Source organism: Carya illinoinensis, chromosome 12 (genome assembly GCF_018687715.1).
Source record: "Carya illinoinensis cultivar Pawnee chromosome 12, C.illinoinensisPawnee_v1, whole genome shotgun sequence".
NCBI classification, from domain to species: Eukaryota; Viridiplantae; Streptophyta; class Magnoliopsida; order Fagales; family Juglandaceae; genus Carya; species Carya illinoinensis.
Window position 1 is genome coordinate 24,492,486 of NC_056763.1, and position 16,892 is coordinate 24,509,377.

The 16,892-nt window shown below is 35.2% G+C and overlaps 2 protein-coding genes across 4 annotated transcripts; both read left to right on the top strand.

Annotated features, from left to right (window-relative positions):
• The first annotated feature begins 5,275 nt into the window (after positions 1–5,275).
• Positions 5,276–10,068, top strand: LOC122289660 (P-loop guanosine triphosphatase YjiA-like). 2 transcript variants are annotated; one of them, XM_043096847.1, is made up of 10 exons: positions 5,277–5,653; positions 6,023–6,088; positions 6,874–7,054; positions 7,335–7,531; positions 7,675–7,725; positions 8,033–8,124; positions 8,385–8,449; positions 8,755–8,846; positions 9,078–9,182; positions 9,312–10,068. In XM_043096847.1, the coding sequence occupies exons 1-10, from the start codon at positions 5,366–5,368 to the stop codon at positions 9,447–9,449; spliced, it is 1,275 nt and encodes a 424-aa protein (XP_042952781.1). In that variant the 5' UTR covers positions 5,277–5,365; the 3' UTR covers positions 9,450–10,068. The 2 variants fall into 2 exon arrangements, with proteins under 2 accessions (XP_042952782.1, XP_042952781.1); XM_043096848.1 differs by lacking the exon at positions 6,023–6,088 and having other exon boundaries at positions 5,276–5,653.
• Positions 10,069–10,687: 619 nt separating this feature from the next.
• Positions 10,688–13,880, top strand: LOC122289661 (myb family transcription factor PHL11). Of its 2 annotated transcripts, none has more exons than XM_043096849.1 (6): positions 10,688–11,314; positions 11,687–11,763; positions 11,953–12,016; positions 12,266–12,341; positions 13,161–13,230; positions 13,366–13,880. In XM_043096849.1, exons 1-6 carry the CDS (start codon positions 11,167–11,169, stop codon positions 13,759–13,761), a joined length of 831 nt encoding a protein of 276 aa, XP_042952783.1. In that variant the 5' UTR covers positions 10,688–11,166; the 3' UTR covers positions 13,762–13,880. The 2 variants fall into 2 exon arrangements, with proteins under 2 accessions (XP_042952783.1, XP_042952785.1); XM_043096851.1 differs by having other exon boundaries at positions 10,688–11,311.
• Positions 13,881–16,892: the final 3,012 nt, after the last annotated feature.

The window sequence follows — 16,892 nt, forward strand, 5'->3', positions numbered from 1 at the left end:
GGGTTAAGAGTATTTTTGCCTTGGTTTTATGTTGTCCGCAGTCGGTATAAGTCGTCGAGCCTGCATTATTATTTGTTTGGGTGGGGCTCCTCTGCCGCCCCACTTTATCTTCTAGTGTTATTTATTTATTATTTTTAATTATTTTTCTTAATTTTTTAATTATTAAATAAAAAAACATATCAATACATTTAAAATTATTTCCTCAATCACTAAATAAAAAAAAATATTTTTTTCCAAGTACATTTAAGAGGTATTGTCTGGACGATACAACAACATTTTCCTTATTTGTTTAGCTATCCAAATTTACACCATTTTTTAATTTTTATTTTTTGTTTGGGTGGGACTACTCTGCCGCCCCACCTTTATCACTGGGCATATCGTTTAGTGTTATTTATTTATTATTTTTAATTATTTTTCATAAATTTTTAATCACTTTCTTAATTATTAAATAATAAAAAATATCAATACATTTAAAATAATTTTTTTAATTATTAAATAATTTTTTTTTTCCAAAAAGTACATTTGAGAGGTACCGTCCGGACGGCACAGCAACATTTTCCTTATTTGTTTAGCTATCCTAATTTACACCCTTTTTTTAATTTTAATTTTTATAATTTCATTATCTTATTACCAAAATGATGATATAAATTTAAAGAATTCTACTTCAATATTATTTCTATATTTTTTTTTACAAAATCCTAATTAATCGATTATCATTTTTTATCAGTCGCCTCTCATTATTTATAATTAATAAATCAGACTATACATTATTACAAAAATTCTATATACAGTTAATTTTATATATTTTTTACAACTCCATTAATATAATTAACTGCATTATTTTTTTTATAAATAATTTTACAATCTGATATATTATGTTAATAAATATTAGTTTGTAAATTTATTTTTGTGACTGAAATATTTATGTTTTAAATTAGATACATTAATCACAAAATACAAAATGATAATTACAATTTACAACGAGAAACACAAGAAATTTAATCCAATAATGGACTTTAGCACTTCCACTAAAACATCACCAACACAACCATTACAATCACGTTGGCATGAATTATTAATTAGCAAAGAATTGATGTCACACAAAAGACATAATTACTTAAAAACATATTTTTGTGATATCTCTTTGTTGATCACAATGTTGAAGAAAATACTGATGGAGTTCAGTTCCCTATGGTGTTAATTCTCCATGCTCAAGTTCCTTAACTTGCATCCCTCCATGATCCATGCTGTGCTTCGGGGATCCCTTCTCGCTATCATCATCTGATGATCTCACATGTCCGGCGGCCACGGCTCCTCCAAAATCACTGAGATTCCCGAAAATCAGCATAACAATTCCGAGCAGGGCAGTGAAGAATGCTGTACCGAAAGAAGTGCCAATGTTTCCGGGGACTACAGATGCAACTGTAAAGCCAGCAAACGCGCCAAGAACTTTCATCCACGAGAACCAGAGAGAGAAAGCACCTTCTTTTCCCGGCGGCGAACAATCCAGCAACAAAACCCGTCCGAAAGCATGCAAAAGCCCGGTGGAAGTGCCCTGAGCAGCGGCGAAAAACAACACGGAGTGTCTTTTCCAGTTTGATCCCTTGTAATAGAATCCCACCCCTGTCGTGGCCGCCGATATAAAGAAGCCAAGTAGCTGCATTTTCACCGCGTCTGCCTTGATAAGATGCTGCAGTGGTTGTAATAGTGGCAGAGAAAACAAAGGAAAGATGAAATAAATAAACCAGAAATAAAGCAGAAATGTCGGCTTCAGACACAATTGACCCACGAGAAACAGCACCCCTCCAGTGAAGATGCACATTGTGGTAAATGAAGAAAGGAAAACTCCGGCAAGGCTTTCGATTGCATGAGGATACTTAAATATGGAAAGAGCATGGGATCTTGACTGCGAAGGAGTATCGTCTTTGAAGATTCTGGCAGCACTGGTGACGACATGAAATATTCCGACGAGCCACATGAGGCCGCTGAAGATGGAGACGACCCAAAGGCTTAAAAGCTCCTCATCCGGCGACTCTCGAAGCATATGGTATGTGAATGCCGCAATGATTGCAGAACCTGCGCAACCGGCGACAGTGCCATAAAGGGAGAACCAACCGGAGATAGCTCTTCTTGTGGGAAATTGGCGTTCGGGAATGTTTGGCCCAGTAAAGCCGCGAACCATTAGGCCAAGGTGGCGGGTGTGGCAGGATCTGGCAATAGTATGAGCGGCAACAATGGCGACAATGTATGGCAGGAAGATCCACACGGTTTTGAAGAATCCAGCGGGAAGGCAGAAAACAACTCCGACGGCAATGGAGGATGCAGCGATGAATAGTTGTTGCCGGCCACGGTCAAGGCGGAAGGAAACGAAGCCCAGCACCGGAGCAGCAACGATTAAGCCGATAGCCCAGGAAAGCGATGTCCATTCTAAAGGAGACAAACGTGTCGAATTGCTAATCTTGATGGAACGGAGTGTCAAGCTTTGGTACCTATATTCCACCCCAATGGTATATATTACTCATAGTATTTGAAAAAGAGAAATGATATTTGCAGTCGTGGTTCTATAAGCGGCATACAGTCATTTTAAAAAAAATGAATTAATATGAGACTCACATGAAAAAAAAACTAACTTTTTAATCGTGGACTCCACTTTTTTTCAAAGCGATTGCGCGGCATTTCTAATTCCACGAATGTATGTAGCATTGCTCTTTGAAAAATTGTAATTAACAGCGTTCCACTGTATACTTATTTTTAAGATGAGAAATGATATTTATATAAATTGTGAATGTGTAAGTATTGTGCAATCAATTTAAAAAAATAAATAAATATGATATCTATATAAAAAGAAATTAATTTTTTAACAGTAGATCTACTCTTTTTTAAAATAGATTGTATGACACTTGTGCACTTTACAACTGTATGTATTACATTATTAATCTTTTAAGATAGAGTTATATCTTTGCCATTACAAATTAGGTATTAGCTTAGAGACACTTATGTATGTAAAATATTTGTTTCTTTTTTAATCTTATGTTTTCAAGAAAAATAAAATAAAATTCCCAGTAATATATAGCCATAACTGATTGTAGTCAAATGGTACTTACTGCATAGAATCAAAGAAGTAATGGGAAAATAAATATTTTTCTAAAATTTACTGTTTTCTTTGCACTTTGGGTAGTATGATTCAACTAGCTAGAATTTTCCTTTGGAAGACATGACCTCAGGCCTCCTTGATCATTAGTAGAATCATGTGCCCAACTCATTATAATTTAAGTACCAAAAAAGGAAAATTATCATGATATATAATATATCATCCACATTAATTTATTGCATAGACCGATCAAAACAACTTACTGTTTCATTTCCTTCTGCGTGCAAACAAAGCCTCTGGAGTTCTTGCTCCAACCCTGCTCAGGTTCTGGCGGTCTCGACACGACTTGGCTGATGATGAGCGGGAAGACGATGGGTATCAGAACCGAATGAACGAAGTAGGAGCAAAACTCGTACAAATACCATCCCCAAACTTCCAGCCCAGCAGGCTTCCCTTCCTGCTGCCCTTCATATTTCATGTAAGCCTTCTCGGCCCTCTCCATCTTCATCGCCATGTTCTGGACGTCCGGCGTATTAGCTATATCATCTTCTCCATTATCCCGCAATGGCCTCGGAACTGGCGACGACATCGGGTACTGGAGTACTGTCTGGATATCAGACGTCTCTTCCGCCATTTTCTTGTGCCTTTACTCACGCGCAGAAGTAGAAGAAGAAGAAGAAGATGATCAGAAAGGGAAAGCGGCTAGCTCGAGTAGATATACATATTTATTTTCGGGTCTTTAAGAAAATTAAATGGTGTACTCATTTGGGTATAAAAACGTTTACTCGCATGCATCCGTCTCTAGTTAATACACGAGAAATTATATTTATAGTTTTAGGAGGTACAATTTGCGCCGATCTGCAGACAGAATTACTCTTATTTTAACTTCTTTTAAGTTCATAACCTTAATTTATATATGATCCAAGCTGTGATCGTCGATATTGGCCATTATTAATATATATATATATATATATATATAGATATAGATATATTCTCCTCCAAATAAGTAGTGGATAGAAGAATTAGAAGTTATATTAAATTATATTATATGGTCCGAATTTGCTATTGGAAACTCGTACTGCATGCATTATGCTGTTATGCATTCGTATATTAATGAAACCTATCTTTTTATATTAATGGATTGCTCCCTCTCCTCATTGTTTCATTTTATCGATCTGTAGTATTTCTTTTGAATGGTTGATCACATATATATCTTTTTATATTCATCACCATCGAGTCTTCGTATGATCATGAACCACATGAGCACTACCTTAATTTTATCGATCGATTAATATTAATATGTAAAATTTTATCTTGGTAAATTAAAACTAGTCCTGGACTGTCTGGCCGGCCATCTCCATGACTGATCTAGCACAATACCTTCTTGTTTTTCTATTGTGGATTTTTCCATTCTGGCGGCCACTTCGAAGTTTCAATTGGAATTTCATTGAAATCATTAAAAAGAGCGACATGCATGATCTTACTCTCAAGTAGTACTAGTACTCGGTGCACACCCTTTTGGAGCCTCTCAAAGTTCATTCCTTTTGCATGAAGTGTGATCTATTAGCGATCCTTCTTCGACCCACACGGGTGTTGACATGTTGTCGCTAATACCGAAAGTCATTGATCTTCAAATAAAAAAGAACAATTCTAAAGAAGAACAATTAAGGTTGTAATTCTTCCATCCACTATTTGTTTCAAACTTATTTTATCATCAAACTGATGTGTAGAATACACTATTTATATTATGGTAAGATTTAATTTATAAGATTCAATTTTAAATTTATTTTTTAAATCAAATTATGTCATATATATATATATATATAAGAATTTTACTAGATGTGCTTTACACATCAATTTGATAATAAAAATTTTCTTTAACCATTATTATGTAATAATTGAATTATATACACTTCAATTTCAAGACCATATATACTCTTTGGTATGTTAGACAGTTGAGAAATATTTTGGACATAATTTTTTTTTTATCAATGTAAATTTATAAATTAGCGTGATTTGATTTAATATTTTAAATAATAAATTATTTTTATTAGAAGATTAGATTCAACTTAGTAGATAAAAAAGTTACCTGAATTTATGAGAGTATTTTGTGAAATTTGATGGGCTTGGCACTTCTCTTTAATTTGGGTCCTGTGCTACTGTATTGCAAGAGATAAGTGCGTCGTGGTATAAATATCCGGGGTTTTCAAAGTCTCTCTAGGGTTTTAGGATTCCCATTTTTCTACACTCTTGAACACCTTTTCCCCTCCGAAAATGGTCACCATGTTCTTAACTTCAAGAACATCGGCTAAAAACCTCTACCAACTACTACGACCCTGCTTCCACGATTCCCCGCCTGTTTCCCAATTCCTCAGAAACCTTCATCACTCGTTCGCTTCCCGGAAATTCAGTTCCCGTGGCTTCGACAACTCTCATCCCAGAAACTCTAGGGGCTTGGTCTCTGCCCCAAGCTACAATCTTGATGAGGTCGGTGCTTCTTCACTCACTCTCGATAACCGCGTTTCAGCCACCGTGCTCACCGGTTTTCTCGGTTCCGGAAAGGTTCGTTTTTTGTTGAACTTTTAGTCAGAAGGATGAACTCTAGCCTCTTGGTTTTTCATTTCCTATGTCAAGTTTGGCCGCGAGTTCGCTCTGGCCTTAATGTCTTGAAGATTGAATTTGAAAATTTTGTGTAAGCAATGGTCAATTAAGGTAATGACGAATCTTCTGTCTTTCCTGTAGCTCATTTACGCACAGTGGTAAGTTCAGTTCAATATATTTTCTCGGAATAAAATCTCAAAACAGTGAATTTGGAATAAAAAGTAGGGGTCTTTGATGGTAATATCTTTTCAACAAAAGAACTGCCGGTTATTTTTTTTTTCTTTTTCTGTTGTTGTATTTATTCAAATTGTGTGATGCCATACAATGCAGACAACTCTCCTGAATCATATTCTTACATCTCAGCATGGCAAGAGAATTGCTGTCATAGAGAATGAGGTACTGAAAGTTTTCTTCGCATTGTAATAATGAACTGCTGCTTTTTTATTTTTTTTATTTTTTAATCTTATTTTCAAGTTATAAAATACCCTTTGGCGAATCAAATTTCCTATTATTTCTGTTCATCTTTGTGAAGTGAGTATGCATTATTGCTTGTGGTAGCAATACCATTCTTTCTTTTGTAGATTTTTTTCCTTAAATCTAATAGTAATTTCAGGGAAACCAATTGTATAGTTCCTTTCTTTAGATTTGTCATATTGCTTAGTAAATTTTTTTGATTTCCAAAAAGGAAAAAGAAAAAGACTGCCTAGAATATGAGATGATTTGTCAATTCTTTTACTTAAAGTTGAATAAAGTAGAATAAAACTGTTTTCTGGATGTCTAGTTTAAATTTCAAATTATCAAACTCTTTTTATATGGATTATGGATGAATCAGTATGTTACCCATTATAAACAAGCTTTTCTCGGATCTTTTAGATTATTGGTTTTTGTTTGATTCAGAGTTGATAGGATGCTAAATCACCAAGCACGCATAGTTTCACACGGAAATAATACATATATGTGTTGCTTCTAGATGGCTAAAGTGCCTAATTCGTACAACACACGTATGCTTTGACTCTGGCGGTATTAAATTTTTTGTATTGTGTTATTGGTTTGGATATATTTTAGCATTTTTGCAGGCCTCTTTTGCTTTCTTTCAGCTCCTGCTAGGGGTGGAACAGTTTTTGGCATAGAGTGGGACGGTGGTTCTGTATTTATTAAATAATCTGATACTGTCAATGCAGTTTGGTGAAGTGGATATTGATGGATCATTGGTTGCTAGCCATTCCTCTGTGTCTGAAGACATTGTCATGGTTAATAATGGCTGCCTATGCTGCACTGTGCGGGGAGATCTTGTAAAAATGCTTTTAAAGTTGGCCAAGGAAAAACGAGACAAATTTGATCATATTGTTATAGAAACAACAGGTATAACATGTTAATACCTTTTTTGGTGCAAGATCTCAGTTCCTACCTGCACAAGGGAGGAAAAGGGGGGAGGAGGGGGGGGGGGGGTCGAGCTCTTTTTTGCTCTTTTTTAAGTTCTAGTAGAATTCAAAAATGATTTATAGGGATATGGATCTTGAATTATAAGTCTCAACCTTATTTGTCCAAATCATAAGGAAAACTGGAGAAGAACAAAAATAAAACTTATAACAGATAAGAAGAAGGAAGGGAAAACTTATCATTCGTGAAATCTTTTTTGCAGGCCTTGCGAAGCCAGCTCCTGTCATAGAAACGTTCTTTACTGATGAACTGGTTTCACGTTATGTGAAACTAGATGGAGTTGTTACTTTGGTTGATTCCAAGCATGCCATGCAACATCTGAATGAAGTCAAACCGAGATTTGTGGTGAATGAGGCAATAGAACAAGTCGCCTATGCAGATCGTATTATTTTGAACAAGGTGAATTTCAATCTATTACCTTGAAATGCTGCGGTTCTAATCTTTCTGTTAATCTCCATCTCATTGTGTTGTGCTACTTTAATATTCCAAATTCCTGGACAATCCTCATTATTTTTTAAAGTTTTTTATTTTGGTTTTGGCAGATCGATTTGGTCAGTGAGGCTGAGTTGCAGATATTGACTGCAAAAATCAAGGTATAGATACAGAAGAGAAGATGTATAGAGATGGCTGGGTGGATCTGGTATAGATTGATCCTTCCCCAACCTAGATCAAAATCTACATATGTAACTCAGTAGACCAAAATGTTTGTGTATGGAATTCCATAGTAAAACAAAATTTATGAAGCCTTTCAGAGTAATTTCATGCTCTTCACTTGATTGAAATTACCAGATTGGCATTATTTTTTCTCTAGTGACTTCATGTTTTATTGAATCTGTTTATATTTTTTACATTGTGTTATCATGGTCTAACAACTTTTGTATTTTGGTGCATTGTTATCAGCATATCAATGGGATTGCACCAATTAAGCTAGCTAAATTTGGATCCGTTGACATGGATTTTGTTTTGGGAGTTGGAGGTTATGATCTTGAAAGGTTATAATCTATAATCTGTTTCTGCCTGTAGTCAAATCTTGTATTTTATTTTATTTTTTATATTATTTGTTTTCTTTACTCCCCCGTCTCTCTCCCCCTTTCCTTGTGTGTGTGTGTACTTACTACTTAGCACTAGCAAAACTCTAATGCATATTAGTACTTCAAGTGGTATGATGGGAACTTTCTAATGTATGTTTGCATTTCAAGCTGCATGATAGAAACCTCTCTCTGTTGATATGTCAAAGGACCTGTTTTTGCAGAATTGAATCTGAAGTTCATGTGGATAGTTCCTGTTCTGCGATCCATCGACATGAAACTGGACATGGTAGTGCCCTCTATATTTCTTTCCCATATATATATAGATTTTGTCCCGTTTTCATTATCTTTTTCTGCCCTCCCTGTTCTTAATTTTTGAGTTGGTCATAGGTGATATAGTTTAAAGGAAAAGAGTTAAAGGCGTTGATAGTAAAATATTTGGAATTTGAATGACTGGATCTAATTTTATTTCTGCACCTCCCTGTATATCAAAATGAGGTGCAGATGACTTTTTTTTTTTGACATACGGACAACTCCTCCAAACTGTTTTCATTCGGTTTCTTTTGAATCTCATTTTGGTTGTGATTATTGCAGAACACCAGGAAGGACATCATCACAATCATACACATGATTCTGCTGTCTCTAGTGTCAGTATTGTTTATGAAGGAACTCTTGATCTTGATGAGGTACTTAACATTATCATTTTCTTGATCCAGTGGTTCTGTTTTTTTTTTTTTTGGCTATTTAGATTCTAGCTTGAGTTGTTCTCTAGCCTATTTTAGGTCCTGTTGGTAACCTTGGGTGGGCCCTTGAGAAACATTATCTAGGATAATAGAGATCTGGTTGGTCACTCCATGTCATAGGGCAGAATTGAGTAAGCTATTTGACCTGTATAACCATTGTTGTGGCTGTTCCAGGTTGATGATTGGCTCGAAAGGCTGATAGAAGAAAAAGGTGAGGACTTGTACAGAATGAAGGGTATCTTGTCTGTTAGTGGTTCTGATCACCGTTACGTTTTTCAGGTACTTCCATTACTCTTCTTACTGTTGTTTTCTTATGATGTGGATGTTACATCTGTGATATTGTTGATCATAGCTAGCTTATATTGCTATTTTCTAATTTTGTCCTGCCACGGTGCCATGACCTTTCAGGGGGTGCATTCTACGTTGGATGGCTGCCCAGGCAAAGCATGGGGACCGGACGAGAAGAGGATGAACAAACTGGTGTTCATAGGAAGAAACTTGGACGAAAATGCCCTAAGAAAAGGTTTCAAAGGTTGTCTAGCTTGAGCTTCTCAATACTACCTTTACTGGTATTGGGTGTTTTTAGGGATCATTCACCTCCTCCTTTTGTATCCCCGTGGATTGTATCAACAAATGTTTCTCTAGTCCAGAAAAGGAGGTATAAATAAGCATACCAACAAGTCAGACGCGCAAGCAGCATAATTTTGGTCTGTTTCACAACCCTAATTGTTGCAGTCTAAGTGAATGGGTGATGAATCATATGTGAGCTAATCTGGGCACTATGTAGAACTGGCCAATGATCGCTACACCAAGCAGCCGTGGTCTATCAATGAAAGGTCTCTTTCTCCTTGTTACATTCAAAATCCAAGTCTTTGTATCGGACCATTATTAACTGTGTTGAGCTTTATTCCCTACCTCTGTGGTTGTCTTTATGCTCCTTGTTGTGCTAATGGTGGGGGTTTCTCTTATTCCTATGTTTGTCAATGGAGCTCGGCACAGTCCAAAATGGGAAAGTCTTGAGCTGTCCAAAGTCCAGATGCATTGTAAGGTGGGACACAAAATGCAGATGAATTGCTGTAGATTACGCTTGCGAAAACAAAATAAAATTTGAAAGAAAAAGGGGACAGAACTTGTGCAGAAATTGGTTCAGATTCCCTTTCCGTCATTCTGTGTGCTTCCGTTGACATTATTACCATTTTTTTAATAACCTAAAAGATTTGTACAGAATGATACATTACTGTAATCCACAATCTAAACCAAAAGGATGCCCATAAACAATTAAAATTAAAAAAAAAAAAAAAATTAGAAGATAAGAGGAAGGAGGTGATGGAGGGTGACTCACAAACAGACGCGGACACCCCAACTTGACAGAGGCCCGAAGCGGGAATATTCTGCCGTCACCTCCAAAAAAGGCCGTCCCTTACGGAAATACCGAAACGTGTCCTCCTTTCGTGGACTAATGACCATTCCCACAACCCTCCCCACATGTGCCTTGACCTTTTGCCACGTGCCACGTCATCCTTCGAATATTTTTTTCTCCCTTGTTCCCCGGCGAATATTCCACGCTGGCATCCACGTGTCATCTCGACTTTTTCCATTTGTCCCAACTAGCATTAGTTCGATGCATGGTAGGAAAAAAAGAAGAGCATACGCATACAGTAATGGTTTCCACTATATTCAATGTATGATGCTGTCATGTCGCTTCAGATTCCTTTTCCGAGCTTTCCTCTACATGTTCATTCATTCATCCATTATTTGAAAAGGGGGGGGGGGGGGGGGGGGGGGGGGAACAAATCATTTCTGTCTATAATAATCAACACAAGTTGAAACAAAACAAAGCACTGCTTTTTTGCTTCTTACACACAGCATTTTGTGGAATCTGATTTTCCCACTTCTCTGCCTTTTATCCCATTCTATATTTACACAAACAAAACTGTGTTATGATGATCTCCATCTCTTGTTACTACCAATATGCTTGATTTCCTTTGAAATATCAGATTATATTGTCGCTTTCAACAATATTAATAGATTAATACATGATCTTTACTGATCTCGCTCGGTGTGCACACACCTCTTTCATCTTTACGCTCTTCTTTTTTGGTTTCTTCTTCGTTAAAGTCAATGGGGCCTATCTGAGTGGATAAACGGGAAAGAAAAAGCTGGAATTCGAATTTGCTTTCCCAGTAAAGGAATTGGGTTGATATAGTTATCGGTTGTGATTGGTTAGCGGGTACTGCTGCTGCTGGGGGTGGTGCAGGCGGCGATGGAGAGGAATTACGGAGGTGGAAGCGGCAGATATCCGTATGAGGATGGGGTGGTGATGACGAGAGACCCGAAGCCGAGGCTAAGGTGGACGGCTGCTCTGCACGACCGCTTTGTCGATGCTGTCACTAAACTTGGTGGCCCCGATAGTATGTTTTCTTCCTAAAACTATACTCTACCCTTTTTGTTGCTTTTATTTTCCCAAGTTTTATTTTTTCATTTAAATGTTTTATTTTTAGTTTCTTGAGGCCATAATTGCTCAATGATTCAATTCCCGTACATCGTCCATTTCCTCCTCCTATCCATCAAAAACTCGTAGCATTTTTAAAGACAACACTTGACGTGTCTTTCATTTTATTGATCCGAACTATGTAAAAGAACGAACTTTGCATTGGCTGTCTCAAATCTTCTGGTGCATCCATTACAAATTCACAGCCGTACCACTTCGATGTAAATTAACCAAACCTTTCCACTTTCTCTTGCGAAGTTAAGGCTGAGATTTCCCCCCTCTTCTTTTTCAGAAGCAACTCCGAAGTCTGTGCTGAGGTTGATGGGCATGAAGGGCTTGACACTATACCATCTGAAGAGTCATTTACAGGTAGCTACGAATACCTCTCCTCTCTCCTTGTTTCCACTAAATCCTATATGGGACCGCCCTTTTGCAGAATGTAAGAGGGAGTATCAAGTTCTGGGTTTAAATCTTTTAGTTGATTCTCTAGATCTCATCTACGACATTTTTGGTCTTATTGGACATGAATGTAACCCTATGAAGATAATCTATATGCAGAAATACAGACTTGGACAGCAGTCGCTGAGACAAAATACTACAGAACAAGCCAAAGAGAGCAGTGGTGAGTCCATTCAAAATATGATGTTTAAGAAAATCACAAGTACCAGTACTCCGATCCTAGGATGAATTAAAATTGAGGACTTGTCCATAGGCAATCAGCTTAATTTCTGCCAATAATCTTTTCTGCACAGAACCTTTCTTAAGTAAACTGGTTTGTGCTTTGCATTTTATTTTATTTTATTTGTTTGTTTCTTTTTCATTTTAGCTCCAAAATTCTCCATCCTAATTCAGTTTCCTTTCTGAATTTTAGGGAGCACCTATGTACATTTCAGTAATCACTCCTTGGGGACTAGTACCAATTCTTCAAGAAGTGATAATGAACAAGGGTATGCCACATATCATTAATCTCACATCTATCGGTTTTGTACCATTGTCAGAAATGGTAATTGAAGTTTTAAGTAATTAGGTGTCTGGTTTCTGTACTTTTAATCCAAAATTACATTTTGTATCCATAAACTATTATCACTTTCTCAATTTGCACCATAAATTCTCAAAACTGGCAATTTGTACACTATACCCCTGAATTTTGATAATTTGCATCATTGGTGAAGATCTGACCGTTAGATTATTCCATATGTCCAATTTTTCATCCATCTTTATGCTTAGATCTTAATTGGTGCGCTAACTACCAAGGATGTAAATTACGAGTTTTGATAGTATAGGGTGAAAATTGAAAACATATGGTAACACATGGGTGCCAAATGTGTTTTTCCCTTTCAATCAGTGCTTGACTTACTTAGACACCGGTTGCTAGATCTGTATCGCTAAAACTAGCTAATTTGGCTAGTCTGTAGCCAAAAAACTAAAGAAAGAAAACTTCACACATTGGACTTGCCAAAATAGAGTTGCTATTAAATGATTCAACATGTTGATCAAAAAGCCTAAAATAAAAATGAATGTTGGACAGAAAGATAGAGAGTTAGATAAGGTTGCTCTTTAACTACACTTTCTTTTACTTGTTCCTTTTTGTTCCTTTTGAGCCTCCTTGTCTGAGCTATTGAAATCAGAATTAATGAAACAGAAATTCATACTGCTGAAGTGCCCATTTCCCATTTCTAGAACTTTTATCATTTTAGATTCATCTTGTGACTTTCTTTCATACTACCCCACTTGATAATGAGTAATTAATGCTGCAAACAAAACAGAGAAATCCCACTTGCAGAAGCGCTCAAGCATCAGCTCGAAGTTCAGAAAAGATTACAAGAGCAGCTTGAGGTATATCTCTGTTGGGCAGTTTTGCTACGAAGTTTTTGATCAATCCCTCATCATCTTTTGCTCAATCATAACTAATTTTGGCAAGTCATGCATGTTATATGAAGAGCCTAAGTATCAGTTTCTTTCTACCAATAGGTACAGAGGAAGCTGCAGATGAGAATAGAGGCCCAGGGAAAGTACTTGCAAGTTATATTGGAGAAAGCGCAAAAGAGTCTCTCCCCAGGTAGTGTAGAAGCAGCAAGAGCTCAGTTAAACGACTTCAATTCAGCTCTATCCAACCTCATGGAGAATATGAATGAAGAAGAGAGAAAAGAACGCATGCTAGAGATGAATGACATTTATAGAAAGGCCAATGGTTCAACCATCCAAAACTATTGCGAGGGAGAGGGAGGAGGAGGAGGAGGAGAACACAAGGATGCTAAACTCGAGGTAGAACGTGGTCTGATACAATTTGACTTGAATACCAAAGGTAATTATGACTTTGCTGCTGCAGATGGAGCTGGCTTTGGAACCCCAAATGCTTTCCTATAGGAGATAGAAAAATGGCATGATATATATTTTTCTTACACTTTGATGACATACAAGTGATCACCCTTTTAGCACTTGCTTATAAATGTTTGCATTTGGGGTTTAACAACAATTTTAACTGACATGCAAGCCTCCTGTCTCACAAGTTTCTTGGTTTTCCGTAGTTCTTTTGATCAGGTAAAGAGTCCTAGTCCCTAGAGTTTCCACCTCTTTAAGGTAATTAATTTGGTTTGAGTTTGAAATCGAACTCGTTTAATAAGGAATACGTATTCTTTGTGTCCTGTTATGGGACATGTATTACAAGTTCAACGGTTCAGTTTCAATAAGAATTGGATTCAAAACTTACCCTTAATTAAGAGTTAGATAACTATCGCTGTAGCAAAATCCCCATAGAAAAAAGAGAAGAAGAGAATTTATTTAATTTTCGTTCAACTGTGCTGTAGTTTCTTTACAGTCGATATCTGTTGCGGCGGTAAGTTTTGTAGGAGAATCGAGATCAGTCCTAAAACCGTCACTCTAGGTTTATTACAACAGAGCGGTCGCAACCGCTGCTAAAGCTAAACAGCAGTTTAATTTCTTTTTAGCTGGGCTAAATACCTGGATTTTTATATTGTTAACTAACATAGACCAAACTTTCATAAATTTGAAGTAGTTGACAGATGGATTAGGTGTTGTTTGGATAGTAAGTTGAGATAAAATGAATTGAGATGAGAATCAAATAAAATATTATTAGAATATTATTTTTAATATTATTATTATTTTAAAATTTAAAAAAGTTGAATTCATATTTATTATATTTTGTGTAAAAATTTTAAAAATTTGTAATGATGAGACGAGACGAGATAAGATAAAACACTTATTATATCTAAACCGGGTCTTAATCTCTTTTCAAGATAGGTTTACGATAATTTTCTTTTTTAATTTTAAAGATATTCACCAAGAGCACACTATTATTTTAAAAGAAAATACACACAGCAGTCTCACACTTTTTCACACCATTAAAAAATGTGAATTTACTATTTTACCCTCTTCTATTTTACACTGGTGTGTTGGGTGTGGGGTTGCTTTGTAGCAGTGCTCTTATTTTAATATCGTTACAAGAAAATGCTATTCATTATCTTTTTAATAAAATTTTCATTATATCTTAATGTAATATTAAATGATTGGCAATATTGTAACAAATGAAGATTTTAGGCTGGTCAAGAAATAGAAAAAAATAATAAACAAATTTAAGCAATCACACAAAATATCAAGATTTAAGTAGTTCGATCTGAAGAATAATTTATATTTACTGACGGAGACGATTTCAAAAGAATTCACTAATAAAAAATGAATACATAAGAGTGATAACAAATCACTCAAATCCAACGCCCCGATACACCCAAGCCTCGTAATCTCATTAGAGAGAAAGCATTCAATTGACTATTCGTATATTTTTTTAGGATAATAGTAGGATGACTATCAAATGTGTACACTAATATAAGTGAGTTTTTTTTTCTAATTTTTAATTTTTATTTTTCTTTAAGTATTTTATAAACATCCTTAATCATTAAAAAAATATATATATATAAATTTAATAATAATCACTTTCTTAATAATTAAAAAAAATAAATAAAATTATATAAATAATCACATTTGATAAATATATTTAATAAACGTACTATCGTTTTGTATCTTTTTTAACACAAGGAAACACTCAAATTAATCACTCGATTGCACAAAATATGACAAACTTTAAGTTAGGTGTACACAAACCAAGTCTTGCAACAAGGAGTGTTTCTGTTTTGTTGGGTTGCAAAACGTGCTTCCATTTACTGCAAAGAAAAAATGCAAGCCAAGCTACTTTCCTACAAAAATGCAAGCGTAGAGGGAAAAAAAAAAAAGAAAATGGCTTCTTGACTAAGGAAGTCAAGCCACTTTTCCTACGGATAATTAAAAGTTAAATGGTAAGTCTCAGCAATTTATTCTTTAGGTTGTATTTAGATATTGAATTGAGTTGAGTTGAATTCAATTTTTTATGAATAGTAATGAGTTGAAATTGTGGAGTGAGTTCTGTGAGACCATCTAAGATATGTTTAGATGTTAAGATGAGTTTAGTATTATTTATGAAAAATTGAAAAATATTGTAACTCTCACGTGTAAAGAGATGATAAGTTGAAAAAAGTTCTAAATCCCACGTATAAGAAGGTTTTGAATTTAGATGCATTTAGTAATGTGAGAGTCTTGTGTTTGGATGATATATATATAGACTCAACTTAAAATTAGACTAAACTGAATTAATTTCGCTACATTCTAACAACCAAACTAAATATTAGGGTTCGATAAAAAAAAACTTAAGGGCTCCAAATTCAATCCATATGCCATACCAAAACAAGATGTTAACTCGTTTGGATTCCAACGATCGCCACAAAACATATATACTGCTATTGTAATTATACAACTAAAGTTATTCTAAAGAGAATGATAGGGTCTTTATTTATTTATTTATTTTTGCATCAAACACTTTAATTTAAGTATAATTAAATAGATTTAAGTACTAAACCAAGCACATTATTCCATCTGCACTTGGGATATTAAAAGAATAATCAATATATATGGAGCTTTGGTTTAATCATGCATGCAAACGAAATTCATGCCTTACATGTCCTGATGGCCCTCTCTCTCTCTCTCTCTCTCTCTCTCTCTCTCTCTCTCTCTCTCTCTCTCTCTCTCTCTCTCTCATAAAAACAAACAAAAACAAAAAAGTACTCAACGTGACCAACTTATAACATCAATGATCATTAACCCTGCCATTATGATGGGAGATAACAACCAAATTCAAGCAAAAAATACTCAAGAATCTTTTGAATGCAGTGTTTCCAAAGAGTTTTATTTCGAGTAGTAAAATATTTGAGTAAAATGTTTTATTGGGTTTTGAAAAATGAGAGATTTAATTTTTTTTTTATAAATATTATAATGTTAAAAAATTATTTGAATATATTTATTTAATATTATCTTTATTTTGAAGATTGATAAAGTTGTATTAATTTTTATATTTTGTTTTGAAATTTATAAAAGATGGATTGATCTTTGTATTTGGATAACAATTAAATAAAAAAAATTGAACGGTATTTTTTGTTTTATTGATATTTAAT